The 22,127-nt window shown below is 39.6% G+C and overlaps 1 protein-coding gene across 1 annotated transcript in view; it reads right to left on the reverse strand.

Annotated features, from left to right (window-relative positions):
- Positions 1–155: 155 nt before the first annotated feature.
- Positions 156–22,127, reverse strand: part of gnl2 (G protein nucleolar 2) — a 43,541-nt gene continuing 21,569 nt past the window's right edge. Inside the window, exons 8-16 of the mRNA XM_059954374.1 lie at positions 20,268–20,381; positions 18,469–18,597; positions 15,910–16,014; positions 13,122–13,280; positions 8,965–9,072; positions 7,223–7,656; positions 6,611–6,693; positions 5,652–5,728; positions 156–4,396 (exon numbers count right to left, since the gene is read on the reverse strand). Of these exons, the coding sequence (XP_059810357.1) occupies positions 4,262–4,396; positions 5,652–5,728; positions 6,611–6,693; positions 7,223–7,656; positions 8,965–9,072; positions 13,122–13,280; positions 15,910–16,014; positions 18,469–18,597; positions 20,268–20,381 (1,344 nt within the window). The 3' untranslated portion in view covers positions 156–4,261. The remainder of the gene's footprint in view (positions 4,397–5,651; positions 5,729–6,610; positions 6,694–7,222; positions 7,657–8,964; positions 9,073–13,121; positions 13,281–15,909; positions 16,015–18,468; positions 18,598–20,267; positions 20,382–22,127) is intronic.

The following is a 22,127-nucleotide window of genomic DNA, read 5'->3' on the forward strand; positions in this document are numbered from 1 at the left end:
ATGGTCAGACAAGTTATTCAACACAGCCACATAAACAGAAATGGACTTCCCCTCCTTTTGATTCCACTTATGAAACCTAAAGTGATCTACAATCAACAATGGTTTTGGCTCAAAATGTTCCTTTATTATGTTTACAATATCATCTAAGCTTATTTCTGCTTGTTTGGTTGGAGCAGTTAAACTAAGCAAACTCTATTCTTTTAAACCCATTGCACTCAGCAACACTGGAACTTGGTTTTCTTTGGCAATTTCATTTGCTTCAAAATACTTGTTCAATTCATTCAGAACACATCCTCCAGTTATCTGTTGTGCAATCAAATATGTATCTTTCCAATGTAATTTGTATCCTGCTTTTTTAAATATCATCACCTGGTACTGTTTTTGAACCCGTATCAGTATTTATTGCTTGTTAATTGCATCACTTTTTGCATAACTTGAATGTAAAGACATTTAAAAAATGTGCTGCAACAACAGGTAGGTAGTCATGTTGGTTTCATTTTAAAATAGCCTCATCACCACTGTTATGTTTGTAACTCCAGAAACTAATCAAAAGTAAAACACAGAAGTGGGGATTCTGATCACAAACAAGAGAAAATCTACAGATGCTGGAAATACAAGCAACACACACAAAGTGCTGAAGAAACTCAGCAGGTCAGGCAGCATCTAATGAAAAGAATAAACAGTCAACGTTTTGCCCTGAAACGTTGACTGTCCTTTTTCCATAGGTGCTGCTTGGATGCTGAGTTCCTCCAGTATTATATGTGTGTAGCCAGTATTCTTGTCTACTTACTTTTCCTTTCCCTTTTATTTTCCCAGTGAGGTGCTCATATGAGATGTTGTCGTAATGACGTATGCCATTCACATACTTCTTACATATAACCCATAATGAATTATATAAACAACAATGCTTAATCAAACAATATATTGACAATATTACTAACATATTAAATTGAAATGGGTAAATTATCTATTTGAATTTGAACAGCTCCTTGAGGAAATATCAGTACATCATCCACAATTTTTCAGATTGGGCACATATGGAATTCTGGACACAATTTACAATTAAGGTCTGATTTCCTCAGTGTTCTGTTAAGTTTTCATCAAACATTAAATCAATCATGAACAACACAAATGTCAACTACATTAGAATTTCCTTAAATATTTGGATGTATTTCTTTATATTCAATGGCATTATTAAAGCTGAAACTGCATTTAATTTTACACACATAGAAATCAAGATCAACTGTATTTCAAATAACTTAAAATTACTTTTAATATAACTATTTAATATTTCCATTAGCTTACAATTTCTAATTGTTAAAGATTTTAGGAAGGTGTTTTAGTCCCTTGCAGAAATTTAAGAGAAAATAACATTTGTGATCTTTAAAGGTGTTCTCTTAGATTGTTTTCTCTTAACCTCAAGATCCCCACCACCTGTGTCAACCATCAAGGGATAATCACCTGCCATTATCACCATCACCATCTCCAGCCCAGTGCCACAATCATACACATCTCCCCTTTTCAGAATGCCAAAGCATCTTCTCATTTGCTTCCAATACACTAGCTCTGCTAACATCTATTTTCACTATTGCTGGCAGCCCATTCCAGTCATCTATTATTCTGTATAAAGAGTGTCCCATATTTCTCCTTTAGGAGGGAGACCATTAAAAACATGCATATTATTATTTTGTCAGCAATTTATCAAGTTTTTATTTCAGTAACTCGACCAAACAGTGTGTCCCTCCATTAATAAACTTAAAATTCTCAGTATGCATAGTCTCAGAACAGCAAAAATAAAAAGAAAATGCTGGAAACACACCGCAGGTCAAGCAGCATCTAAGGGAAGAGTAACAAAACTGATGTTTCAGGTTTATGACGACTTGGGAAACACGATTACACTAAAAATAAAATTTCATGGTAAACATCACAAGCAGTAGGAATAAGTAACTTACATGGGCCAGTCCATCATGGGTAAAGCCCTCCCTACCACTGAGAACATCTACATGGAGCACTGTCACAGGAAAACAGCATCAATCAATCCAGGCTATGCTCTTTTTGCTGCTGCCATCAGGATGGGGTTACAGGAGCCTCAGAACCCACACCACCAGGTTCAGGCTTTTGAACCAGAGGGGATAACTTCACTCACCTCATCACTGAACTGTTCCCACAATCACTTTCAAGGACTCTTCATCTCATGTTCTTTATATTTATTGCTTGTTATTTTTGTTCTCATTCTTTTTGGATTTGCAGTTTGTTGTTTTTTCATAAATGCACATTGGTTTTTAATCTGCCCTGTTTAGCTTAGCCATTCATTGATCCTATTATGTTACTTCAAAGTTTGAATCAGTTTTCAGGCGTGATGGCTCCTAGTTATACAAGGAATGATTTACTTTGTTCAAAGACCTTAGAGGAGAAAGCTTACAATAAGAAACATTAAGACATGTAGGACTGTCCAACTGAAAGCAAAATGAGCTGGACCTTTTTTAATCTCAGGAGGCTGGGCGCCATTACACCTGAAAAATGGGTGTGGAGGCTAAAGTGGAAATGTGATTATCAAACGTAGTTAGCTGGTTTTACAAATGCTGAGCTGTTCTTTGGAATCAGTTTTAAAAGTTCAATGTAAGATGCTGCAGGCCTGTTTCCCTTGTTTGGTGATGAAACAGGCAGTGTGGGAGCTGCACAGCCTTGGTTGTAGCAAGGGCTAGACTTCAAGCCAAGGGGTTGCCTGCTGCACCGTCCAGGAGAGAAATGGCAGAGGTAGTGCAGCATGGCATCCTTGCTCAGTTGGGTACTGCCCCCCAGTGTTCAATCAGTGGAACGACAGGCTGGATCACAGTGACCAAACACCATCAGTGTTCAATTTGCGGCACGTGCTCCTCAGAGTCTTCGACTAAATACAGTATGGTTTTTCTTCATTATTTTGCTGTTTTGAATGTGCCACGTATGCTTTGCACCTTGGCCCCAGAGGAACACTGTTTCTTTCCGCTGTATTCATGTATGGTTGAATGATAATTAAACTTGAATTTGTTTTGAATATTTTTAAGGTAGAATTATATTCTTGAAAAGGGAGTGAAAGGTTAACAGAGTAGGTGGGAATACAAATCAGACCAGCCACAATCTCATTGAATGGAGCAAACATGGTCTGAATGATCAACTCCAGCTCGTTATATATTTGTACACAGAAATTGTGATACATGGTTATATGTGCTTCACAAACTCGTACTGAAGCCAGGTCACAAGAGAGGGCTGGTGGTGAAGACCCAGTGGTAAGTGCTGCCAATAGAGGATTAGGATCCAGGGGAAGATGAGAATGTGCGGGTAATAGGCAGGACTTTTGGGGTCTGGTTGATTCGGGGTGGATTCATGCCCACAGAATGGAAGACAACTTATCCTTGAGGGATTTCAGTCCAGCACTGGAAACCATTTCCAGTGGCAATTCCCAAAGTTTCCCTCCTGGCTGACACAAACATCCTCTGCAGTGCTCCAGCAGGGTGTGTACTTCTTGCCTGGATGTGTCCAGACAAATTTCCAAAGTGGTATGAATCAGCTGCGAAATGGTCGTTATTTGACTAGTCTCACTTACCATAATAGAATTTTGCACCATTAAAGGCTATGTGTCAGGGATTATCTGCAAAGCACTTTTGGCTGCTTTTAATACCTCTGGCAAGGGCAACTAGTCCTTATTATTTGCACTGTCAAGGTCCCACAGTTAAGCCTCTTTACAAAGAAAATAACAAGGCCTATTGTCTCATGGATAATTAAAAAACGTCCTGGCAACATCCTTGTAAATCTCCTCTGCACTCAAATCTTTTCTGATGCAGTGGCTAGAACGTTACACATCTTTGAAGTTGTGGCCTAATAAATACACAGTACTAGCGAATCATTACTGTTCTGCCATTCCATGTCCCAGTTAGTATATAAAAAGCATTTTATTTGCGTTTTTAACTGCCTTATCTATTTGTCTGTCCTTTACATATCTCAGGATATCACACTCTTACTGCATATTCCCTTGCTTTATTAACTCCTCAAATGCTATTATCTCATTCATGCCTAGATTATATAAAATTTGCTAATTTTTGCTTTCATCATTCCCAAATTCAAAACTAAGCACAAGAGTCATTATACTTAAAAAAGGTAATTAAAATTCAATACATCCATTCCTTTCTGCACTGAATGACTATAATATATTTTAAAAAATCTCAGAACCTGTAAAAATAATTGTGCTATTCATTTAAAAAGAGGAAGTCTCTTTATTTCAAAGTTATCGTTTCTTTTTACATTTCTGTGGTTTGGATGCAGGGTTCTTTTTGTTTTTATTTTTGTTCTTGACATTGTGCGTTTCATAATACCGGACGCCAACCTTCTTCGAGTGCTGCAGACGGTCCAGCCTTCGCCTCTGCAAATATAAAATCACAGGAGTTCAATGAGCTGGAAGTTTCTGGTAAAACGAAATCCACACACCATCGGCTCTGCTGCCTGGTTAGAACTGGCACAGTTTATAATGTGCCGTTCAAATGTCTCAGATGTTGTGAACGTAGAGGTCAATGGAGAGGGTACATCATCCCTCTTCATTTACCTTAAAGACATTCCTTTCTCCCTCATGTATTTATCTGGAGTCCAAATGCCACTTTGCTATTCACATTAGCTTCTCCTTATGATATTCCAATATTCTCAATGCTCTTTGGGTAAGAAATTTTTCAAGTTCACAACTGTGATATTAAACTTTTTAAAAACGTTTCTTACAAGTGGAATACTTTCATCATTCATCATAACGTCACCACTCAGCCTTCTCTTCCCCAGAACAAAAAGGCTTCAGATGATTCAATCTTTTCTGTAGGTTGTAACTCTCAGCTCCCCGTACTGAGCTGAGATTTTGTTTTTCTCACTGCTCTCAACATCCATTTCAAAGTAACAGAAAATAGTACAGCACTCTGAAAAATGTTTGTCACATCCTGGGTGTACTGCTTAAAAAAATTCCAAGACCTATGCACTATACCCCTTCAGAAATGCTTTGTAGTGCTTGGCTTTAAACAAATTAAAATGCTCACCTTAAAGAACCAGAACACTACTTCTAATGAAATGCGTATTTTAAACCCCAGATATCTTTGGTTTATATTTTACAGGGGGCGCAAAAAAAACCCTTCTTGATATTATATGAAATCAGATTGATGGGATAGATCTTTGAAGCCAACATTGACTTGATGGACTGAATGATTCCTTATTTGTAATGAGAAATTTCATCTTAATTGGACTTCCATTATTCAAGCCTCCTTTAGTCTTTGCACTAAAATACATCAATTGCATAGGCAACCATTAATTTGTTACATGTCCATTCTACACATTTATTATCAGCTGGCATTTTGTTTGTATTCCCTTAATAATTAACTCTCTCAATTTGGTGTATCAGCAAGCTCAAACCATTTGGTTAATTTGATTACAAAGGAATATCATTTATAACAGCTTTGTATACAACTTGAAATTGTCTTAACCAGACTTCTCAATTTTTTTTAAAAAACAAACTGAGTTATCTATGTCATGTAAATTGAGAAGATCTTTTATCCTGGTCATTTCTCCCACAGTGGGTTCTATAGGGGCCATTACCTTGCTCCACAACCATATTCAATAAAGAATTACATGAGGGAAAAACTTGCCTCTTTAGATGTAAGTTTTGGAGGAGGTTCTTCATCCTCTGATTCATTTTGAGCTTTTCTTTTTCTTCTTCTACCACCTGTAGAAAGTTGAATGGTAGCTTTAAAGACACAGCAATTTTTTGAAACAAAGAAAAAAGAGTTCTAGTCCAACTTTCACATAATTGACACCAATTTCACAAACCAATTCAAAACGTGCAAGGAAACCATTTAAAACATTGTATATCAGAATCCTCAGTTGGTGATACACTTATGCAATGTGGATTTAAAATAGCTAGCAGCATCACTACCATTAACACCAATCCATGCTGTGCTCAATACTGTAGTCTTGAAATTCTGTAGCAGTAAACAAACACAACTGGGCATGTACAGTGGAGTTAAATGGTGCACAATGTTTTAAATTCATTTGTGCAAGATAAATTCAAAAAATACGAAGAATACATTTGTGAACTTCACAGAATGAGCTGAAGCCTGCTTTGGCATTAGAATCGTATTGTTAGCTGACCCACATCAGACAGTGAGTTATCTAAAACCTTACAGACTAGGTCTTCTGCAAGTTTCTCTGTCCATTTCCCTTGCCACTCATGCTACCACTCCCTTTTTTTCCTATTCCTTTTGTTAACTCTAGCCTGAACTCCTTAGTCCATCATCCTGTTTTTCCTGTCTGCGATTCAACATAACCCGTTCAACCACAACCTAACTATTTCTGCCACCTGCCAGCTCCATAATGGCACATGGACCCGTCTGTGCTGTTTATATGCACCTTTCAAGGCATCGTACACTTCCAACATTACCTTTCTTGATGCAATCATTGAAACTAAAATGAAGAATATAACTGAAAATAATGTTTCCAGAAATGCAACTTAAATAGAAAATTTCCAAACATAAATCTATATTAATCTATTATGATATAAAGATTTTTGCCAATGCTTTATTTTCACAAAAACAAGGTCTTTACTTACCGTTTTCTGTAGATTCCTGTGTCTGATCAGATGTCTTTTGACTTGTTTGTGTGAGTAATTTTGTGGTAAGCCCCTTCGGAATTCTAAAACATTAAAAAGTTGGTTTTGGTTTATTATCACTGTCATATGTGCCAAGATTCAGTGAAAATCTTGTCTTTCATATTGTGAAAATAGTATTCCACAGAATAATTAAATACTTCTGCAGACAATATGGAACAGGATGTCACATTTTAATTTCAATTCAACTGCTGAATGATGTAGGTGTAGCCTCCAATAATATCCATTTTAAATTTCATCCAGGTTGGTCACAGAATCAGACATCAGGACATATAATGGAACAGGCCTTTGGCCCACTAGTCACTGTCAGAAATCTCGAAGCAGGTGACCATGGTAGAACTGTTTCAGCGATAATACTAATTTTAGTAAAACGTTAACACGAAACAATTTCTTGCACAGGTTTGCTGATGAGGGGAGATGTTGGAAGAAGGGGGAGGGGGGAGGGAGGGAAGGAGAGAGAGAGAGAGAGAAAGAGAGAGAGAGAAAGAGAGAGAGAGAGAGAGAGAGAGAGAGAGAGAGAGAGGAGAGAGGAGAGAGGCAAAATGAGAAATTTACCTTATAGCTGAGAATCTCTTTGCTTTGGCTTTATCCAAGAACTTTTTGTATTTCGCAATCTTTTCATCCAAATCCCGCAGTGTCTGTTTTGGTTTGACCACACATTGGTGATTATTCTCCTGAAGTTTATTTAGTTCAGCAGCAGATGATTCATTCCCATCACCATCTTCGTTACCCTGCTCTTCCTCCTCTTCCTCTTCTTCATCCAAAATGTCTTCTTCATCTTCAGAAATGTTCACAGGTAGAAGGTCTGCCTCAGAAAATTCAGGTGCCACGTTGATTTTCCCAAAGTTTTGCCTTACGTGTGCAACTATTTGTGACACTACTGGATTTTCAGCTTTTTCATGTTCTTTTTCAACAATCACGGTTTCTGACGACCCTTTCACTTTATCAGATTTGTTTGACTCTTTTTCCACTTTTAACATAGTCAATGGCTGGAAAACACAGGAGTGAAATCATTGAAGAAACCAGACCTTGTGCATAATTTTGAACTTCATGTGATCAAGTCATCAAAAAATGTCCTCCAAATATAACAAATGATTTTTCCACATAACAATTAACATTGAAATAGGCCATGATCAATGTAAACTATTTAATGTCAAAAGCAGTCCAATTAACAATAGTAGTTTTGAATTCTATTGCATAGCTTAGTATTTTTACATGCTATCCAAATAAATTTTATCTAAAACCCAAAGAGGGTGATTGACAAGAGTGTGTATTTCTGTAAACTCTATCCAAAAGTTCCCAGGGGTACAATGTGTATGTGCAGAGAGGATATTGGATATGAATTGTGAAGTCAATCAGTACACAATGCACTCTTGCCGTGTTTGTTTCTGCCCACAATGGCACAAGTCTATAATGCTGGGGCAACCAGTTAAAGCTTGCATCCACTTCAATTAAAAGGCTAGGTGTAGCAATTTGTTTCCATTCAAGAACATGTTGTTCTTCCTTAGGGACATATACGTTATGTTTACATCTGGAGAAATAGAATTTGTCTTTATGGAGGGACCACTGCACAGGATCGGAGAAAGCTCCAGAGGGCTGCAAACTCCATCATGCAGAGGGCTACTAACTCCATCATGGGCAGTAGCCTCCCTACCGATGACATCTTCAAAATGGTGGCATCCATCATTAAAACTCCCACTAAGCAGGACATGCCCACTAACATCAAAGACAAGGTGCAGGAGGATGAAGACACATTTTAGGAACAGCTCTTCCCCTCCATCATCAGATCCTTGGGGCATCTGATTACTTATGACAATCCAGTATGGCAAAGTTGCATTTATTAACTCCGTCATCTTCTGCATATACACTCAGTGGCCACTTTATTAGGTTTACCAGTACACCTGCCTATGAACACAAATATCTAATCAGCCAAGCATGTGGCAGTAACTCAATGCTGAAAGTGTCCATACATGGCCAAAAGATTCAGACCAAACACCAGAATGGGGAAGTGTGATCTAAGTGACTCTGAACTTGGAATGGTTGTTGGTGCCAGACAGGGTGGTTTGTGTATCTCAGAAACTGCGGATTCCTTGGGATTTCACGTACAACAGTCTCTAGAGCTTACAAAAAATAGTGTGAACAATACAAGTACATCCATTGCGCAGCAGTTCTGTGAGTGAAGATGTTTGATTAATGATAGAGCTCAGAGGAGATTGGCCAGAATGGTTCAAACTGGCAGGAGGACGACAGTAACTCAAATAACCACGAGTTACAATGTGTTAAAAAAAAATCATTACCTGAGAGTCGCCTTCAGCATCTGGTGGTTTAACATAAAAAGGTATTCGCCCTCTTTGCCAATCATTCAAAACCATTTTGGCCACAGTTTGTATGTCAGGCTCTCCACCCTGGAAAACAGTAACAGGTGATTAGATCGGGAAATAAACAAATGGCAAAGAAGCACCGACCCATGTTGATTTACAAATCTCAGAAATCTGTGACTGTACTGCACTTTCAAAGGTTTCTAACACCAACTTCAAACAACAACTGAGCTGTAAGGTAACATCTTACAGATGCTGTTGTTCCACATTTTTATTTTTTAAAAAAAAAAACCCAAGTTCTTTTGAGCCAAGTTTTAAAATGAACAATAGGCGCGGCGCTTCACTATCTTGTACAAGGAAATCAATCATCACTCCTTTGTAAATTGTTGTAAAGCAAAGACTTGGAATAGCAATGGGCGAGTTAATTCATTCAAATTCCAAACAACAGAACTCAAAGAAACCATGAGAAACTGCACTTCAGTAAATTCCTTATGTAAATATATAATGTACTGAATAAAAACTTAAATTTAATTCAGTTATTTAGTAGTTTAAATAGGAGAAAATTAAGGTAGAATGGAGTTGCAGTTCATAAGTATGAGTTCGCTGGTATAAACACATCGTCAGATATGAAGTACATTTAGGTCCATGTTTCTTTGATCACTGATCCTCACCAGTGTTCAGTGGCATCCAGGAGTGGAGTGGATCATAAGAGACTTGTTAGATCCATTGGCACTAAAGTTCTGGATCGCATTTCCAACCTGTGATACCACTTTAATCAAACTTTGCACATACACCCATAGATCTATTCCTATACCTCTCAATTTATACTGCTTCTTCACGTACTTCCCACCAAAATCATTTTTCACCATTGTTTCATTTGCAAATTCCACTATAACTCCTTGTACTCTACTCCTCAGTTTACTATCCCTCCAAATGCATATTTGGAGGTAATGCCTGATACATCCTAGCCCAATTCATCAAAGCATATTTGGAAAAGCAGCTGTCCTACCATCAATAAGTGAGGAATTGCACAGGGTATTCTCCTCCAGTCATAAATTACCTTTTAGAAGTTCAAACAAATCACAGTGTCTTCATTTCCCTCATCAATCATCTTTATCTTTACAACTGAGAACTATATCAAGATTGGCAAGATTCAACATCGTGCTGGGTTTTGACTTCAGGAAGTCTTAGACTTTCAACATTTTGCCATGTATGCACTGAGGTTTGATCAGCACGTTTCAGGCCAATGGAACATACCATGGAATAAAGTTTCAAAAGTACTGATGGAGTACTTCAAACCAAGTCTGAATCTCTTCACACAGTTTAATGTTGAAGCGAGAATTTAAAAGTGTATAGTGTTCTTTTAAAGATGAAAAAGCCAAATCAATCACATTCCAATATCTACATTTCTATGCCCATTCTTGACAGCTGCTTGTGGAAAAATGACAGTCACACCTAATACTGGTTCTCATTATTACAATCCACTAAACATGGATCAGGGCATTTAAAGCATGTGATGAGTCCTAACATAAATGCAAATATTTCTTTCAAACATAAATTTTATAAAAATCACAAGATTTTCTATGCAATATTTCTTTGTTTGCACGGTCCCAGAGGTTTCATGAATAGAATCAGCAGTAAGCGACCTGTTATGCTAAAGATACAATACTCTATACATACTGTTTATATAGCTGGGGTACCCAAGAGTTTTGTTATTGCTGCCCCTTTCCATGTCTTGTGGCGTATCAGACAGCAACCTTGCCAGTTTTTAATGAGGCTGAGTTGCTAGCTCGACACTCAACCTGGCACGGGTGGAAAGTGTGCAAAGAGCCAGTTGGATTCGAACCCAGGACCATTCGGCTTGAAGTCTGATGTGGATACCACTACACCACTGGCTGGCTAAATACTTTTGCACAGTATGGTATATTGGTTAAAATAGAAAGGTGGTTGAGAAAAAGAATAGCAATACTTAGCTTTGTATTAGCTAAGCAGTAGTAAGTATTATTTGGTAACTGGGAGGACACAATATACAGTACTGTGCAAAATTCTTAGGCACCCTAGCAATATATATGTGCCTAAGACTTTTTCACAGTACTGCAGATACAATGTTTTGTATTCTTTCTCTGTTCTCAGTCTATCTTGACTAATGGTCAAGATCACAAACTTATGCAACTGTTGTCACAACTGAAGACAAATGGTATAACTGTCAATTGGTATCGTCAGACTGTACAGGAAACATAACAAGACTTGAATACTTTCTGGCTTCTAGCCTCTTCCTTTCCAGTCATGATTTATTGTCTCACCCCACAAAGTTGGCCAATTCCTCCACAGGTGCTGCCTGATCTGCTAAGTTCCTCCAGCATTTTGTGTATTGCTCAAGATTTCCAGCAACTACAAAATCACTTGTGTCTAAGAGTTGAAATTGCACCCCAACTGCTCTGGGATAGTGAGGGATGTTGCAATGCAATTAATTTTAATTAATTTTTCCTCTTTCAAATGGTTTTGACAGGCCATAAAAGGCAGCTGGAGAACATCTGTTGTGTGAAGTAACTCTTTACACAGCTCTTCAAACTACTTGCTCGCAAAGCTACAACTCCTTTTTCTGGGCTTCTTGTCAAATTTTCGGTCCAGTGAGTTTTCTTTAAACTATAAAAAGGTGCCATATAAATGGGAATTATTAATCCTTACGGGAAAATCTTGTCAGACAAATATGTTGAAATTCTTTGAGGGAAAAAAACAAGCAGCACAGACAAAGGAGTCAGTGGAAGTTGTTTACTTCGATTTTCAAAAGGCCTTTGATATGGTCATGCACATGAGGGTACTTACCAAGATAAGAGCACATGGTATTACAGGGAAGATACTAGTAAGGATTGAAAATTGGCCGACCGGCAGGAGGCAAAGAACAGAAATAAAGGCAGCCTTTTCTTGTTGGCTGTCAGTGACCAGAAGTACTCTGCGGGGTTTCAGTGTTGGGAACTGCTTCTTTTCACATCATATGTCAATGATTTGATAACAGAATTCACAGCTTTGTGGCTAAGTTTCAGATAATACAAAGAGAGGTGGAAGGGGAAGGTAGTGTTGAGGAAGCAGGGAGTCTGCAGAAAGACTTAAGACAGAAAATAGGCAAAAAAACAGCAGATGGAATCTAGTGCAGGGAAGCGTATGGTCATGTATTTTGGTAGAAGGAATAACGGTGCAGACTAATTTCTTTATAGGGGAGGAGATTCAAAAATCAGAGCTGCAAAGGGTTTTGTGTGTCCACGTGCAAGATTCCCTAAAGGTTAACTTACAGCTTGGGTCGGTGGTGAGGAAGGCAAATGCAGTATCCGCATTCACTTTGAAAGGACTAGAACATTAAAAAAAAGGATGCTATGCTGAGGCTTTATAAAACACAGGTCAGAGTATTGTGAGCAGCTTTGGGGCCCCTTATCTAAAAAAGATGTGCTGGCATTGAAGTGGGCCCAGAAGAGATCCACAAAAATTATTCTGGAAATGTAAGGGTTGATGTATGAGGAGCTTTTGATGGCTCTGGAGTTTAGAAGAATGAAACCCATCGAACACCAAAAGGTCTAGATAGAGTGAATGTGGAGAGGATGTTTCCTATAGTGAGGGAGTGAAGGACCAGAGGACACAGTCTCAGAAAAGAGGGACGCCCGTTTAGAACACACAGTGTGGATGAAGGTCATGTCACTGGGTATATCTAAAGCAGAGGTTGATAGGTGCTTGCTTAATAAAGGCAGCAAAGGAGAAGGCAGGAGAATGATGTTGAGAAGCATAATAAATCAGCCATGATGGAATGGCAGTACATACTCGATGGGCAGAATGGCCTAATTTTGCTCTTATGCTTATTATTGTTGCACCATTTCTCGCAGTTTAGATACACATCAGTTACTTTTCTATGCTAATTAAGTTATGTAATAGCAATAATCTTTGGTTTTTAATTATATAGGACACAATTGTCAAATTCTCTCCTACTCTAGAAAGACTCTGACATTTTCTGAAGTAATATTTTAAGCTGGTTATTGTAAAGTGCATTCCGGAAATAAATTTTGAAAACAGTTTACTTTCAGTACATTTCAAACAGAGATATTGCAATTAAATGTTGTATTGTAATCCAATGCTGTAATGACTGTCACCTTCAAAAGCTTTCCTGTTCTGAATGCAAGCTTCTCTAAGAAATCAACTGGATCGCTCCAGCAATCTATTTTGTAAGTCCTGCTGATATATTCTGCTTTAGCCCTTTCCAACACGGCGGAAATATGATCTTCGGGACTTTTGATTTTCTCAACTTGAACCTGTAAAAGAAACAGAGATACATAAATCACTTTTACCAGCTAAGCCTTTTAAACTCATCCATATTGGATTGCTCTTGGTTTCAAAGAGGATCAAAATGGAAAATTCAGAAATCGCTGGTAAACAACTGCAACCTACTCCTGAATAAATTCATACTGATTATATAAATAGTTGGCAGCCAGTAATCTGCAGAACAGTATAAATCATGTATCAAAGCTTTCACCACCAAATGTACAAAAGTACAAAGCTGATGACTTTAAGCAATTAGAAATTATTGTATCAACAAGGGTCAGATGAGAAATGATTGCGTTTAATCTCTCAGCTTATCTAATTTAGACTTGTTTATAAGAATATGTGTTTCATTCTGTTTTACGATGTCTAGAAAAACTTTCAGAATCTGACATTCAGTATCAGGTTTAATATCACTGCCATATGTCATGAAATGTTTTTGTGGCAGCAGTACAATGCAAAAGATCACTACTTCAACATTACCACATTCTTATTATCAGGCAGCTGTACAGGAGACAGATCTAACTAGTTTAATAAACGACGACAAAACTAAAGCAACAAAAAAGTTACCATTAATGTTCATATCCATACGATATGCTGTATGTAAACAATGGACATTTATTGGACACATATCGCTCCAGATAAAAGAGCAGATTTTATATGCGCATACAGGAAGGGCTAATAGACTTCCTTCAGACGATATGTAGCAATAGCACATACAGCCACAAATTGAAATATTTGAAGAATATACCGAGATTTCACTTATTTGAGACCCTCCATTGGCTGGGATCACCTCAGCCGTTGTCCATGTAGCAGGCTCCCCCGTCCACACAGCTGACAAATCCGAAAGGAACAGCAGAGACCGATAGTTTGGCACCAGTGGCGTCGTAGCTGTTGACAGTCAGCGTTGAACAATAAGACTGCCTTTGGGACTCTAGCTCTGGATTCTTTCTTGGGGGTTTACTCCCAAAGCCTTTCCCACGAGTGGGTGTAGCTGCAAGGCAGCAGAGGTTTGAGAACAGAGTTTTCCTTCTCCTAGATGAGCTGCAAACCATGGCGGATGAACCCCATCAGCCCAAAGGACTGGTTTTAAGGCATCAGTAACCCATCCCTACTCCTCCTGTCAGTAGGAACACTTCCATGGGGCTTAGTAGCTCAGCCACATATGAAGGCCAGGAGTTGGACTGTGTACGTTGTGCCAAGAATAAAGTGTGCGCTTTCTATATATCCACTCGTTAATGACTTTGTGTATATTTACTGGTGAGCTAAGCAAGAAACCAAGCAGTGCTTTTGCCAAAATTTAATTTTTAATCATGCACTCAGCCTCCCTAAATCATCAGAGTATAGCATGCGCAGAAAAACCCTAATTATAGGAACACAATAGCATATAAAGTACATATTAAATAATGAAACTCAAAACATACACATCCAATGTTATCAGTTATGATAACATTATTTTACCAAATGTTTCTACTACTACAGACAGCTCTAGTACTTTAACATACAGGAAAATGGAGCTCCCGTATCAAATATTAACAAAAATCAAATCCTTAACCTTCATTCAATACAATGAGACATAGGCTATGGGAATCATAGAATATAGAAAACACATGAACTAGTATACTTACAAAACACTGACACACAAAATGCTGGAGGGATTCAGCACACCAGGCAGCACCTATGGAAAAGGCTAAACAGTCAACATTTCAGGCCAAGATCCTTCATCAGGACCTGTTTATACTCTTTTCCATGGGTGCTATGTGGCCAGCCAAGTTCCTCCAGCGTTTTGTGCTTTGGATCTCCAGCATCTGCAGATCTTCTCGTGTTTGTGTACTTACAAAAAAAAACTTACCAGCTAATTAAGTTCAACTGGAACCGTGCAAAGCTTCAATCTGGGGGCTTCAGGGCCAATTCAAAAGTAAAGTGCAAGTAACGAGAACCTCATGAACAATTAAAGAGCTGTAATTTTGTTCAGCTTTTTTCTGCTATATATAACGGAACATTTTGAACTTGGCATTACTTCAAATGGGATAACGAAAAGATGATCTGTTGCATTCCCAGGTGGGGAAAAAAAATTCTCCTAATTTATCTACTGCTGATCTACAATAGATCACATTATGTGAAAGTAATCAACATAATCTATACTCTTGTTTTTGGTATTCACTTTATTACTATTGGGTAATGTAATGGGTGACAGATGACACACTGTTAATAACAAAGTGTTGTACATATGTAATTCATAAACATAGAAAATAGGTGGAGTAGGCCATTCGGCCCTTTGAACCTGTACCGCCATTCAGTATGATCATGGCTGATCATCCAACTCAAAACCCTGTACCTGCTTTCTCTCCATACCCCCTGATCCCTTTAGTTACAAGGGTCATATCTAACTTAAACAGTGTCATTGAATTGATATGTTCATTTTAAGAGATGGTGTCTGACACAATGACTCAGTGTAAGGAAACTGCTTTTGTTCTCTTTGTAATGGAAGGACTGCAACTTTTGTTAAACACTTAGAACAACTCTTCCATGTTTTATTCACAAAATCCTACATGACTAAATTCACATTAATAATCTGATTGCTTTTAAAAAGAACCTTTATTTTTGGGAGGTTATACTCACCACTCCTTTCAACACAATTTCAGTCTCCGTGTCACCGGATGGATACACAACCCCAGGACAGTCAATAAGGAAAATACGTCGCATCAGAGTAATGTACTGCCAAACCTACACCAGAGAAACAGGAAAAACAATTTATTGCAGCATCTTGTGTCACGAAATCTTTACATTGAAATCTCAGAATTGAAAAAGATGAGCCATAAATTCTGTCACTTACAGAACATTTATTAGCTCAACAAATCAAGATAGAGACGAATGCTAAAATCAGTTTGTTTTTTTCTGGGCTCTGAATGCTTAAACGAAGGCAGTGGTTCAAACGGTCTCAACTACCAGAATAGAGAGCAAACACTAATGGATTACAAAGAGGGCAATAAGAAACTGAATGAAATAATTATCCTGTGCTCCAATATACAGTCTACTGCTAGAGTACATGGGAGCAGTCACTGACAACATTTAGAGGTCTTGATGAACACTTGAATCACCTAGGCAGAGAAGGTCAAATGCTAGAAGATGGAATTAGGAAGATGGATGTCCACCAGTTAGGCTGTTTCCATGTAGTATGACTCTCATCTCAGTTCTGTACCAAGTAGCATTCCTAGACTATGACATAGAGAGGGATGAAGCCAGTTTAAGTACACCTAGAAGGTCTGTAAGGCAAAAACAGCTTAGCTATCCAAGGTCAAGCTAGCTCAGTATCTTGGCAAGAAATGCTGCAATAGAAAGGAACTCAAGCCTGGTAAATGCACTTTCTGGTATGCAAAAGCATTGCTTCCAAACAAAAAAACATCAGGAAGTCAAAAAAAAAAATTGAAACAATATTTCATTAAGAATAAAGCATTAAAGCTTGACAGTATGGGGAACTCAACTCAATTCAGCCCAGTTGCCGATGCTTCGCTGGGTTGTAATCACAGAAAGGTGCCAGCCCTTAAAGGCCTAGTCCAAAAGAGCAGCAAGATTCAAGGTTAATTTATTATCAAAGTATGCATAAATTATACAACCTTGAGATTTACTTGCTCACAGGTAGCCACAGAGCAAGAAACCTGAAATAACCCAAGAGAAAAAAAAGAATAAAAAGACCAACACTCGATGCACAAGAAAGAAAGAAAAAATAATGTAAACAATTGATGTGAGCAACAGCATCCCAAACCAAAAAGGAGTCCTCAGATTCGAACCCCGGAGTAGACCCAAAGCCTTGCTATCGGTTCATTTTAGCAGGCACAGAGAACATCAGGTCTTCATAGCCTCAGTGCCATGGAGATGACCATGTTGGACAGTGACTGAAACTAGCTCTCATTTCGACTGAGAACCTGTCTTCAGTCTTTCTGAATCGGCATTTAAATTGACCCAACAATGGGAACAGTGAAAGGTTCTGTGCCCTGGAGAGGAGTGAAGATCGCTGAGAAAGAGTGAAATCGCGTCTCGCCTCCGATCTGGGCCAGCGCTTAAATAGTCTAAACAACGTATCATATCTTGTATTAGAACCAGGGCACCACTACTGTGAAGAGCCCCAGGCCTAGACCACGCCACCCAGCCACCTTCAAGCTCTTCAGAGCAACTTGACGCTTAGAGTGATCCAATCTCGCACTAAATACGAGTTGTATAAGCACCAAAATCCAATCTCCTCTGTCCAGGCCCTGCTTCTTCTTGCAGCACCCAGAGCAATCCAAGCTCTGTCGCCAGCCAGCTGTAGGGGCATCAGAACCTTATCTGCATTGATTCATCCCCCAAACTCGCCTGTCGCTCACCCGTTCACAGTTTGCAGCAATAATTTAACACAATTTACCTCAAAAGTTATTTTTAGTGATGCTTTTGGTCAGATTTCTTAGCTTTTTGACTACCAGAGAGCTGTTGCACACGCTCCGTAGCGCCATCTTAACCGGAAGTTAAGAAACACATTACGGCTGACATGGAGGAATTCCCCTCCCACCTGCTCTTCATTAATCCCATCATCACCTTCCTTACTTTTCCAGTACCAGCACTTGCAGCTTTTGTGTCCCTGCTTATTCTGTATTCATCTTCACCCTCCCTCCACTCACATGGCTCACTTTTTTTTAAAGAAACTATTTGCTTCCACCTATCACTCACGTGCCTCTATCTCTCAACCCTATCCACCCATCATTCCTCACTCCTCTTTAGTCTGCCTCATTCCTCCCCCTTCCCTTTTTATATGACAAACCTCCTTTACCACACAGTTCCAATACAGGGTGTCATCCAAAATGCAGACAGTCCCTCCCACAGATACTCCTTAACCTGCTAGGTTCCTTTGCTCCAGATTTAAGCATCTGCAGATATCTGTGTCTCCAAGACTTGAGTGGCATATATCTTTTAAAAATTATCTTCTTATTGCATTAGTACACCAAACGAGTGGGAACAATTAGAAGCAGGCCACACATTGTCAGGGTCTATAAAGGTTTAACAAAATAAAGCAAGATAGTTGTCCACAGTACCGAAGACCAGGAAAAAGGATTCTGTGTACAAGAAAGTTGCATTTATCCCTCATCTTTTTAATGGATCTATTTTCAAATATTTAAGTTTAGAAGTCCTAAAATCCACATTACATACCTTTGTTTCTCCAGCAATAGGTGCAACATTGCAGACTTTCTTTGATCGAAGTGCATTAATGATGGAACTCTTGCCAACGTTTGGATAACCAATGAAGCCAACACTGATCTGTTTTTTATCAGTATGCAGCTATTTAAAAAAATGGAAATGATAACATGTAATCAATGTCTTCATAAATCTAGTTTTAACTTATAGCTGAAAAAGCAGCATCAAAATTTAACTAATGAAGATTTAATAATTTATAGATACTAGTTTTAACCACCAGGGCCATGTGACACATTGCAAAACTAATCTAACCAAGAGTTATATTACAGTCCTGTTGAATCCTTATAAGACTGATAAAAAAGTAAGAATTGTAGAAAGATCTCTCTTTCTAGGGCATGTCCATTCTACAATTCAAGGAGCATAAACAATGAATTTTCAAAACCTGGAAAATACGAGTCTCTGCCAAAACACTGGTACCCAGTTTAAATGTGATTTCCACCTGTCATTACACCTGTCTTTTGGAATGTTTGGCAATAAGAAATGCTGAGCAAGTTTGCACTGCCTGTACCACCTTCAAAATGTACTAATAATTACCTTATTAAGAAAGCAAAGAATATATAGCCAATAATCATTTGTCATTGCATCAGAGTTAAATATTGCAAAAACAGTTACCAGTATACAAAAGGTTCATTTAGGACATTTAAAGGATATTCAATGTATGAGATTGGTTCTGCATCACTCTAGAACTGAATTATCATCTTAATCACACATAAAATGCTGGTGGGACACAGCAGGCCAGGCAACATCTATAAGGAGAAGCACTGTCGACATTTCCGGCCGAGACCCTTCGTCAGGACGAACTAAAAGGAAAGATAGTAAGAGATTGAAAGTAGTGGGGGGAGGGGGAAATGCAAAATGATAGAAGACCGGAGGGGGTGGGATGAAGCTAAGAGCTGGAAAGATGATTGGCGAAAGTGATATAGAGCTGGAGAAGGGAAAGGATCATGGGATGGGAGGCCTCGGGAGAAGGGGTGGGGTGGGGGGAAGCACCAGAGGTAGATGGAGAGCAGGCAGAGAGAGAAAAAAAAACAAACAACTAAATGTGTCAGGGATGTTCAAATCTCTTACTACCTTTCCTTTCAGTTAGTCCTGACAAAGGGTCTCAGCCCGAAACGTCAACAATGCTTCTCCTTATAGATGCTGCCTGGCCTGCTGTGTTCTACCAGCATTTTGTGTGTGTTTGAATTTCCAGCATCTGCAGATTTCCTCATGTATCATCTTAATAATGTGTTTTTATTAATTCTGCTTTCACAAGTTTTTGAGTTATTCAAACTACATTTTAAAAATTTTGGACACAGACCATCTCCCATTACACAACCTCCAGACTTGATTTTGAATTCTATAAAGCCAGTTAAGTCACTTTCCATGCTTGTATTGGAAATCACCAGTTTTGATCCAAGATATCCATCTGTAATATTGGCTCAGCAGTCTGAACACTTCTTTTACAATCATTGGCTTATTCTAAGTGCTCTCATTAAGCGAACACTGGATAACTTCATCTACAACTTTTGCCAAAGGCATTCCTGAGCTCAACCTATGAGATTTCCTTTTGCCCCATCCATCTCTCCTCCGCATTCTCTAAAGATTAAAATTAACTTCTTTTCTCACTTTTCCAGTTCTGACCAGGGAACACGAAATATCAACTTTTTCCTTAGGTGCTGATTGATCTGTTGTTTAATTTCCCGTTTCATTCCAGATTTCCAACACCTGCAGTTTAAAAAACAATTATAGCTGCTTTCATTCCCTTCTCTTACCTTCCCAAACTGTCGCAAAAGTTGGATCAGAGCTCCTTTTCCAAAGGGATTGGTGAGGCTCGCATGAAATGCAAGAGTTGGATATTCATGGGACAGCACAGCAACCCATCGTTTCTAGGAGATGGAATATTTAATAATTTATTTTTAAGCCCCCTTGTTAAAGCATAAAACACACAGCATCACACTTTCCTTTTAAACATTTGATCAATAAATCCTGTAAAATTTCACCCCAGTCTGATCAGTCCTCAATGGTTCAACGACATCAGTAAGCACCATCAGAACAGGACTTTAGAACACGGATTTTCAAAAAGGCATTTCACACAAGGAACTTGAAAGGTTGAAACTTGAAACTAAATTTGAAAAGCTGTACAATAAAATTAATAATTCACTACCTGATCATTCAGAAATGTTGATAGTTTGACACTTGACTTCTATGTAAATCGCATTCCTGCACTCCCTTGAAACTGACTAGAGCTTGGTTCCTATGGTCCCTTTAAATTTGTTAGGTAAATTTGTAATACTGTGTAAAGGCAGCGAATTTAAAAAGCACTGAATATTCAATAGTCTGGAAAAAACTGCCCATCCAGATCCAAATTACACTGGATTAGAATTTTACAGTATAATATTTTGAACATTTTGTAAAATTAAAGTCTGAACTGTTGTTTATTATGGTGTGGCGGCTCATTTCCTAGCGTATGCGAACCGACTCACAATTAGATAGCCTACGGGGGTTTGCGAGCACAGAGCTTTGGAGCCTCTTCGCCATGGGGGGCCGGTTCACAGAGGCTTAAAAGTGAGGCTGAAGTTTTCGAATAAAGTTTTTCCTTCGACTGCAGTTACCGACTCCGTGTCGTAATTTTAGCGCTGTTTGTAGCACACCGCTACAATTGGTGACCCCGACGGTCCAAACGATTTTTGGACCAGAAATGACCGACGCCGCCTCTGTTCATGCGGTTTCGTTGACACTGCCGGGTTTCTGGACACAGCGCCCGGACCTATGGTTCCAGCAAGCCGAAGCCCAATTCCACGTTCGCCGGATCACCTCAGAAGACACCCGCTACTACTACGTGGTGAGCTCCCTCGACCAGGACACAGCGGCCCAGGTCGCGGAGTTCGTACAGTCGCCCCCGGCAGATGGCAAGTACACGGAATTCAAAGCCCTGCTCCTCAGGACTTTCGGACTCTCACGGCGCGAGCGGGCTGCCCGTTTACTGCACCTGGATGGCTTGGGCGACAGACCTCCATCGGCTTTAATGAATGAGATGTTGTCTCTGGCCGAGGGACACACAGGCCTCATGTTTGAGCAGGCATTCCTGGAGCAGCTGCCCGAGGACATATGCCTGCTGCTGTCCGACGCGGATTTCAGTGACCCCCGGAAGGTGGCAGCCCGGGCGGACTTGCTGTGGAACGCCAAAAAGGTGAGCGGGGCGTCCATCGCACAGATCTCCCAGCCACGCTCCCGGCAGCAAACCAGTCCAGGCCCGGCCGCAGAGCCCACTAACCCCCGGCCCAATGACCACTGGTGCTTCTACCACCAGCGGTGGGGCGCAGAAGCCCGCCGTTGCCGCCCGCCCTGCAAGTTCCCGGGAAACGCCAGGGCCAGCCGCCGCTGATGGCTACGGCGGCTGGCCATCGGGATAGCCTCCTGTATGTGTGGGATAGCAGGTCGGGACGCTGCTTTTTGGTCGATACTGGGGCTGAGGTCAGCGTTTTACCTCCGACAAGTTACGACACTCGCAGCAGGGCACCGGGTCCCCCCCTGAGGGCCGTGAATGGCAGCACAGTAAGGACCTATGGCACCCGTCAGGTGCAGCTACAGTTCGGCCCCAGCCAGTTCACGTGGGACTTCACACTGGCCGC

The sequence above is a fragment of the Hypanus sabinus genome, chromosome 30, assembly GCF_030144855.1.
Source record: "Hypanus sabinus isolate sHypSab1 chromosome 30, sHypSab1.hap1, whole genome shotgun sequence".
NCBI lineage: Eukaryota > Metazoa > Chordata > Chondrichthyes > Myliobatiformes > Dasyatidae > Hypanus > Hypanus sabinus.